General features: G+C 40.1%; 1 protein-coding gene across 1 annotated transcript; it reads right to left on the bottom strand.

Annotated features, from left to right (window-relative positions):
- Positions 1 to 1,236: 1,236 nt before the first annotated feature.
- LOC147515095 (exopolygalacturonase-like) lies at positions 1,237 to 2,043 on the bottom strand. The gene is made up of 2 exons (XM_086592791.1): positions 1,825 to 2,043; positions 1,237 to 1,530 (listed from the first exon to the last, which is right to left on the bottom strand). Exons 1-2 carry the CDS (start codon positions 2,041 to 2,043, stop codon positions 1,237 to 1,239), a joined length of 513 nt encoding a protein of 170 aa, XP_086448917.1.
- Between the last annotated feature and the right edge of the window lie 7,485 nt (positions 2,044 to 9,528).

Genomic DNA, 9,528 nt, shown 5'->3' with positions numbered 1-9,528 from the left:
GGATGAAACATCGTTAACAATTAATTCTACTCAAGGTTGTTCCTATGTTCATGTTACTAGTATCTTCTTTCCTTTTATGTGAGCTTGGGCAGCTATTCAATGAATCACCATCTAAGGCAAACACAAGGAATACTTCCCTTACTCTAAAACACTACACAACTAGAAGAAAAGTAGAGAATAATAGTATAATATTCAATTACAATAAATAAAACTCTATTCTAGCATTATATTCAATTGCAATAAATAAAAGCATGTTACTAGCAAATATTCAATTACAATAAATAAAACCCTAAACTAGCATGATATTCAATTGTAATAAATAAAAACCTTAATCTATACTTCCATCCCCTGGTGTGGGTAATGGAACTAATAACTAAAAACATAAAGAACTAACCTAATTGAAGAATACCATGAACCAGAAGAATCATTAAACTTTAAGCACCGGCTTCATCTCCTCCCTTGAAGGAGAAGATTAGCCTTCCATATAGAAGGAAGAACACGAAGAATGAGAAGAAGAAGAGTTGAGGAACATAAGACTAGAAAGACTAATTTATTAAGACTCTCTGCCTCAAGTTCTGGAGACAAGAATATAAGTGAATTGGCCCTTACATGAGGCACTTAGGTCCTCTATTTATAGGGGTTACAATGAGCTCTAGAAGCATTCCAAACCGTTATTTGTTTCCTAATACAAATAGACTTCTTTCAGAGTCCAATTTCATCTCCAAAACTGAGAAGGAATTGGCTACAGTGTCGATTCATGCATCTGGACTCATTATCCATGCATCTCAGACTCAAGCAATGCGTCTAGACTCATGATCTATGCGTCCCAGACGCGAGCATTGAGTCCAGACTCACGATCCATGAGTCTCAGACTCAGAAGTCTATTTTCCCTCTTTTGCTCCATCCTTCTATCCTCTTTTGCGGGCTTTGGTCCAAGCAACGAATCCTTTAGCCTTGGGCTTCCAAATAGATTTTAAAATAGGTCCAAGTCTCATCTTTAATAGCTCCAATTCCTTGGCCTTCTCCATGATTGTCCACGGGCCTCCCATGTGATCCTTAATGCTCCGAATTGCTTTGTTTTACCCCATTTTCTCTAATATTCTACAAAACTCTCTTTTTCATCTGTAGAATCTTAAAACATAACTTACAAACACTATTAGTCCACTAAGATGGCTAAACAAGAGGCATAATCGAGGGTTGAATTGCACTTTTTGAGCACTTATCAACAATAGGGCACTATCCTCCTGAACAACCATGGCCAGTATATGAAGCTTCTCCTTGACCGTCCAACATTCCAATACCAACTCCAGTGATATTAATAAAAGACAAGTCTCTAAATTCAAGCCAGGTTGGCTCCTTAAAGACACTCGGATCTGAAGGGTCCTTCAACGTTCCTCTGATTTCAACATTTGGAGACTTGTTGCAAGGCCCACAAAACGATATTGGGGCTACTAAGAATTCCCCTCTAGGAACAATGAAGGTGGAATCCCCAGCGTGTTTGCATGCTGCTGTCCAGGCAGCTTGAAACGCCTACAAATTAAGGAAATGAAAATAGCTTGTGTTTTAGTGATTGAAGTATTGCATTATATGTCTTGCCATTAACCACGCTTACTATCGAGCTAGATTAATATGTAAAGTTTCAGATAGGAATATACGATGGAATTTAGGACACATTGTTAAGTAGTTTGGTAATACTATGTATGTGAATACACTTTGACGATCAACTTTGTAAGAGATGCACTATTATCCCAAGAAGATAGTGTATATAGTGATACTTACAATGACCCTGATGAATTTCTATTTATTCGAATTATTCTTACTTACCGATTTACTATCAGTCTTTGCATCTGCAACAGATCCATATTTTGTAACGTCGAAAACTCCTAGCAAACTTCCTCCTTTAGGAGTTGGAGTTACGATTGGTGAATCAGCTTCTGGGGCAGGAGATGGTTTAGACCTTGCATTTGCCAAAGCAAATTTTAACGAGAAAATAAACAAACTTGATATGCATAGTACATATAAGTAATTCTTGCTCAAGGCCATCTTTTTTTCGAGTTGAGTTTAGCGAAAAAATATGAAGTGGTACAATCTTATAGTCATGACAATTTATATTGATCTTCCTTACTTAATTTAGAGCACTTCGTTTCAAGTACTTTGCTAAAACTTTGGAGGGAGCTATTTAAGTTTTAATTATTTTTACCATGACCAATTGTTTGTGTGTGCTTTTGTTAGTAGGCAGGCTAGAATTTTGTTGTTACAGATAAATATATGTTTTCTTACCTATCTTAACTAATTTTCCCTGGTTGTTTTTAGTACTTTATGCATTATCAGGAAAAAGAAATATTGACAACGTCAATAATTTCATGTTTGCTTGAAATATTGATGATTTTCAGGTTTGCTTGAAATATTGCTGAAGTAATATATAATAAAATTAGAATATTATTGAGTTCATACGTAGAAGAACTTTTAAAAAAAGTTCTAGCTGGAAGTTGTAGCTAAAATTTAAAATAACTAGTTGGATTAGTTCTTTCCAATGATCAATCTATAGCCCGAGAAAATACACTTGTTGTCGGACAGGGCTCATTGTTGTTCGAGCTACCATTTTTCTAATGAGATAGAAACATTATGGAAACTAGTGTGGAGCTATTGTGGCCTCTAATTCTCTTGCATGTTTTAATTTTGTTAGGCAAAATGAGAGAGCAATGTGTTGATCCTATGCTAGGAGGTTCAAACGCAATTGTTTCTGGAGGTATGAAACCGGCCTGCTTACTTACATTGTCGCAACTCGCAAGACAACTAACAAAGAATTGCTCGATCATTTGTGCTTTGGTTTTATCCTGTCTAGCCGCTTATGATGGGATGCAGGCGAAGAAGAAAGGCTTTGTTTGGCTACATATCAAAAAAGCTATATTGGAAGTCGACCAGGTGGTACAATATATGAACAACACCAGGCCCTTGGTCTTGAAAATAAGCTGATCGATCAGGAGGGCGCGCACCTAGATGTAAATGTAACATTTTTTTTTTCATTTTTGCTTAATACAATTACTCTTTAGCAAAAAAAAAATAATAAAAAAAAATAGGAGATTAGTAATTTAGTATCAATCTCTGGGATGTTGAAAGTTCCAAAATTATGTGGACAAATTAAGACAAGGATGCCTATAATCCTCGTAAAGCTTGTTTTCAAGCCGAAGAACATCATTGATGTGTTTCAAGCAGACGCTTTAGTATTATCTTGCGTACATGGGAAATTAAAGAAAGGCTGTGACGCATGAAGGAATTGAAATACACGGGAATTGAAAAAAAGTACCTTGTATGTTTTTTCTGATAAGAAAGAAAAGTGCTGTAGGGGAGTAATATCCTCATTAAGGAATATTGCATACGCGCGAAGCATAAGCGAACTCAGGACATCGACCTCCAAGACCGATCTGTGAGCAGCTCCCTTCATGTAGGTGGTACGCTTAAGCTCATTCAAAGATATCTCAGGACGAATAAACGGCTAGAGACAGAACGCCTCAGATAAAAACACCACTAGGTGTAATCATTACCAAAATCTTACTTGTACTTTCCACCACCGGGAAATAGGGACTACCGCACCAACTTCCAATCAGCACACAACTCCTACTAAAACCAACCTAACACACATTCATAATCTCCACCCTACATATGTATAAGAGGTACACGTGTCTCTAGGATCAACACTCCCTTAGGCCTATAAATACCACCTACTTGAACTACGTGAGACCTGATTCTTCTCTCCCCTAAAAAATCAAGAGAAGATACGTAGGCAGCTCGCTCATTAGCGAACTCGGTCTCTCCAAAACCCAAACCCATCCTCCTCTCTTCCATTGCATGTAAAGAAAAACCAAAACCCACCTTTACATTGGCGCCGTCTGTACGTGGTCTCAATTACTTGAGAAACCACTTTCATACAACTCAAAAACCAACAATTCTCAAGCCCACGAAGCATGGCAAGCCTCGAAGCTCAAGTTCAAAACCTCGCAAACCAGCTGGGATTAACAAACGAGAGCATTTCCTTGCTCAGGCAAGAAAATGCTGCTTTACGAGCACAAGTAGATGCTTACCAACAACAACCAGTCGGTAACGTCGCTGAGAATGGCATCAACGAAGTTAATCAACAGATTAACGAATTATCGCAAAGGATCGGCCAGAGTGCAGTAAGAAAGGATGCGACCTAGATTGTTCAAAAAATGCTCAAAACATACCGCGCGTCTCCGTTCAGTGCCGAGGTCCTCAATAAACCCTCTCCTCAAGATTTTATCTAGTCACGTTTCCCAATATACGATGGCAGCATGTGCCCCGGTCAGCATGTGGCTCGCTACATTCAAAGTCTGGCGCTCTACAGTTCACCCGAGTTTGATCACCTTCACTGTCGATTATTTCCAGCCAGTCTCAAGGATGGCACACTTGATTGGTTCTTCTCACTTGAGTCTGATTCTATCAAAACCTTTGAACAAACTTTATCGATCCGTTTTTGTCACCAATACGCGTAACAAACGCATTTAAAGAAAGTGGATCTTGATTCACTGTTCCAGCTATCATTCAGGGAAGATGAAACCATTCGCCAATTCTTAGGACGGTTCAAGGCCGAACTGTTATGTATGGAAAGCGGCCTGAAAGAGTCTTTTGCCACACTAGCATTTTCTAACGCCTGTCGAGTGCGTAATACTGACCTCTCCAGATCATTGATGAAAGAACGCCCAGAAACGCTGTCCGAACTGTACGCTTGGGTTGACAAGTATATTAAATTGCAAGAAAGTTTGAAGCTCCATGGCTTAGCCGAGGACCAGGAAGTGGCAGCGATCTCTGATCACACCCCGCGTGCCAAGAAGCGATCCAGGTCGCTTGCACCAAAGGCAGGTACCCGACCAGACAACATCAGAGAGTTCGCTGTCTTGACACGCTCCCCCAGTTACATACTGGACAAGATCCAGCGAGCCTCATATTTCCGACCAGATGTGAGGCAACCACTAGATCGACCTGACAAGCCCTACTGCGCAATCCACAAAGCAAAATGCCATGAAACCAATGCGTGCTGGGGGCTTAAGCACTATCTCTAGGACCTCGTGGAAGCTGGTCATATTAAACAGTACACCAATATTCATGATGGAGACTTGCGCCATAAACTTATGGCTCACCGAGTACGCAGTCGATCTCCGCCTCGCCGTAACCACCAAGAGGTTCAAGCTCGCCCTCAAAGCAGAGGACGCCCCGAGACCGTTCGCCACGAAAGCGAAGACAAAGACTCGTCGATCGTGACAATGCTAGAACCATTCATATGATTACTTTCCCAGACGATTCTGTAACCTCCTCTAGAGAGAAAAGACGTCATGTCGGCGCTCTTCAGGAAGTGTATCATTTCACTTCACAGGTAGCACATGCCCCGCGAAGCTCAGGTCGCAACACAGGAGATATCATTTTCACAGAGGCCGACCTCAACAAGGTCTGCCTCCCTCACAACGACGCACTTGTCGTCCATGTCAAGATTAGTGACTGGACAGTCAAGCGCGTCCTGATCGACCCTGGGAGTTCGTATGACATTTTGTTCTACCACACCATTCAAGAGATGAGCTTACCCAAATCAATCCTCATAGATCCGATTGCCCCCCTTTATGGGTTCAATGGCTCCAGGGCCGACCCCGTCGGTGACATCATACTCCCAGTCTCGGTAGGGTCTAGAGAAGACAAAGTCAGCTGCAATACACGCTTCAGCGTTCTAGACATCAAGTCGTCCTACAATGCCATACTAGGACGGCGTTGGATCCATCAAATGCAAGCTGTACCGTCAACATTGCATCAAGTTCTCCGTTTTCCAGGCCCTAGAGGAATGATGGAACTTCGCAGCAATCAGCTCGAAGCGTATCATTGTAATCAAATCCTATCAGCAAGTAAGACCGCCAGTGTACCAATCCACACAAAGCACGAGCCCTCCAGTTATACAATGGCGAACGACTTAGTTGCCAGAGTCAAAGTCTAAACTACACCGCAGTAGCGGGGGGGCGTGGAGAAGACCTTATCTCTGTTCCGTTCACCCCCAATCGCTCCGAGAGTCGTTACTTCACCAGCCAAGACCTCAGACGTCAATCCAGTATCCGTCGTTCCATCGATCAAATCCCCAGAGGTCGCATCAGATATTGTCGTGCTACCATTTACGACCTCGGAAGCCACACCATCAAATATCATGCAACCAGCCCCGGTTCCAGAGATCACGCCTACCCCTACTGTCGTTGCCACAGAAGTCGCTCCAACCTCAGCTGTCAATCACACCGTCTCTCAGAGCGATAAAGCATTCCCAAAAGACACATCGCCATCAGACGCACCACCCCCAGCTGCAGAAAAAGAGCGTGTGAATCTAGGAACAGAAGACGACCCCAAGTTCGTCTATGTAGGGGCTAATCTTGACCCCATAGTCAAGGCCCAGCTTGTAAACTTCTTATCCATGAATAAAGATGTTTTTTCTTGGTCGTATATAGATGTGCCCGGAATAGATCCTAATGTAGCATGTCATAGATTAAATGTAAATCCCAATGCTATACCAGTTCGCCAACGGCCTCGCCGATTATCCCTGCGATTTTAGAAAGCTATCAATGACGAGGTCGACAAACTCAAGCAAGTCGATTTCATCAGAAAGGTAGACTATCCAGACTGGATCACCAACATCGTCGCGGTCCCCAAAAGAATGGAACAGTTCGCCTATGCGTCGATTTCACGAATGTAAATCAAGAAACACCGAAAGATAGTTTTCCCCTACCTCGCATTGACCGACTTGTCGACCAAACCTGTGGTCATGAACTTCTCTACTTCATGGATGCGTACAGCGGATACAACCAAATCCCACTCGCTGAGGAGGATCAAGAGAAAACCTCGTTCATTACAGAGCAAGGAATTTATTGCTACAACGTCCTCCCGTTCGGCCTTAAGAACGCTGGAGCGACGTATCAATGTCTGGTAACTGACATGTTCCAGGATATGTTAGGAGATACCATGGAGGTTTACATCAACGATATGGTCGTCAAAAGCAATAAAGCAGGCAACCACCTCACTCACCTTGAGCAAGCGTTCTCCAGGTTACGCCGAACTCGAATGAAGCTGAACCCAGAGAAATGCCTCTTTGGAGCATCCTCAGGAAAGTTTCTAGGATATCAGGTGTCACAGCGAGGGATCGAAGCAAATCCAGACCAAATCCGAGCGTTCTTAGACATGCCCGATCCACAGATAAAGAAACAGATATAGAAGCTGTCAGGCATGGTTGCTGCACTCAACCGATTCATATCCAGGGCGTCAGACAAGTGCCGACCGTTCTTCTAACTCCTCAAAAAAGGTGAGCAGTTCTCACAGAACGATCAATGTCACCAAGCATTCGCCACTCTCAAAGAGTACCTCACCACGCCTCCCGTCTTAGCCAAACCAACAGATGGAGAAACACTGGGGCTCTATCTGGCAATATCAGACTTCGCCATCAGCTCAGTTCTCTTCAAAGAGGAGAACAACTAAAAAAAACCGATCTACTTTACAAGGATCGGGTGAATCATTCCGCACTTAAGCTGGATCCACTGGTAATGAAATGTCTCGATCAGCACTTACACTGGATCATATCCACCGGTAAAATTCCTAGCCCTGATCCCTGTTTGTGACAATGCCCAAGGAATATGAACTATGAAGCCACTGCACGTTTTGTTATGGCTGCATTTGTTCTGAACACAACACTGTCTTTGTGCTTTTGCAACTTGCCGCAGACTAGCTTAGGTGCTCAGAAAAAGATGAGTTTGAAAGCACTTCAAGGACAAGGCGGAGATGCTCCTTTGGATAATGGCTGCAAACTTAACCAGCGAAAGCTCAGCTAACTTATTATTTTAACAATCTTCTTTGCCCTAGCAATTCAATATTAGCTACGCTTGTTTAAAACATGGAAAACAAAAAGAACGTTAAGTTGCAGATCTTTTTCGGTTCCAGTAGGCTATGTTTTGATTTATCAAACTGTTAGTGAGTTGAAACTAGTTAGCTTTTCAATTTTTGAGTGTTTTTCATCTCTAAAAAAAAAACACAAAAAAATTAGTTTATTATTATGTATTGATAAATGTTAGATTTTTAGGATATTATCAAATTTTGACATCACTTTTTTTTTTTTTTTTTTTTTTTTTTTTTTTTATGGGTATATATATATATATATATGGGGAAGGATCCGTTTACCATGGTTTTTTATACCATGGTTTATACCACGCCCCTTTACAAGATGAGTTAAAAGCTAATATTTTGTGGATATGATCTCCTAACTATGGATAGATTTTTCACAAAAATTCGGCTCATTTGAAAATCTCTAACCTAATTAAAAATTGTTGACAACTTTAAATTTTTGTAACGGCCTCGATTTTTCGATTTTGCAATCATCTTTTGACTTTGTTAAACATCATCAAATGAGCTGAAATTTTGTGGAGGTGATTTTCAAGATTTGTTGGACATATCCACAAAAAATTAGGTTTTAGTTCATCTTTTGGGTGAAGTTGTGGGCCATGGTATCATATTTTGACATTACCTTTATTATTATTATTATATATATATATATATATATATATATATATATATATATATATATATATCGGTTAGGCTATAGTGACACAGTTATAGTGCCACCCTTATCTCACTCCCCTCCTGGTCCCTTGGATCTCTTATCTAGATCATCAGATCTAATTCACTCAAAAATTGCGAAATTTCAAAATTTCGCACTATTTCAAAAACAAAAAAACGAAAAAAAGGAAAAAATGCGAAATTAGGTTCTTCTCCACACGAAATTGGTTCTTCTTCTCCACGAGTCTTTGCCTTCTGCTTCTAAGTTTTGTTGTAAAAGAGGTGACTTTACTATCATCTCTCCTCAATTTATCTAATGTTATTAATTTCTTGGTGTAATTTTCTTAGATAGGAATGAGTTGATATTTTTTTTGTTCTAATTAGACATTGTATGTATAAAGTGGTCTTTGACTTTGTTGCCCAAATTGGCCAAGCTTTATTAGTGCAATTTAAGGGTTGGGGGTTTTTTTTTTTGATGATGGTGATTATGGGAGGGCATTTTGGTGTTATATTATCATATTAAACAAAGAAGTCTTTGGTTTGTTTACTGTAAATACAATAATTCAAATCGATGATTGCATTACATTTGGATATTCAATCTATTAAATTAAAATATTTAATCTACTCCGAATGACCAAAGATTAGTCCAGGGTCATTGATAATAATAAAAATGAGCCTTTTACATAATCTTAACTAATTATGCTAGGAATAAGTAAAAGCATGAATTAACACTATTTGTTATCAAAGTTTTACTCTCAATTATCATGCAATAACGGGAGTCAGAATTTGTTCCACTCCTAGTTGCTTAAACGTAATAATTTCTCGACAGTTAATCAATTCTATAATATCAATGAGAGCAATGGTTTAATAAAACTAATATGTGGAAATAACTAATTAAGATGTTCTAGACTATACTATGACAATTTAATGAGAAGATGTGAATGA

Source organism: Coptis chinensis, chromosome 2, assembly GCF_015680905.1.
Source record: "Coptis chinensis isolate HL-2020 chromosome 2, ASM1568090v1, whole genome shotgun sequence".
Lineage (NCBI taxonomy): Eukaryota > Viridiplantae > Streptophyta > Magnoliopsida > Ranunculales > Ranunculaceae > Coptis > Coptis chinensis.
Note: the sequence above shows the minus strand (reverse complement) of the source record. Positions and strands in the feature narration are given on the sequence as shown.

What these genes read in the sequence shown, in the direction of transcription:
- LOC147515095 (XM_086592791.1), bottom strand. Translation starts at nt 2,043, where the DNA reads ATGGCCTTGAGCAAGAATTACTTATATGTACTATGCATATCAAGTTTG. An exon ending in CAAAGACTGATAGTAAATCG is followed by an intron (nt 1,531 to 1,824) that starts GTAAGTAAGAAT and finishes CTTAATTTGTAG; the next exon opens with GCGTTTCAAGCTGCCTGGAC.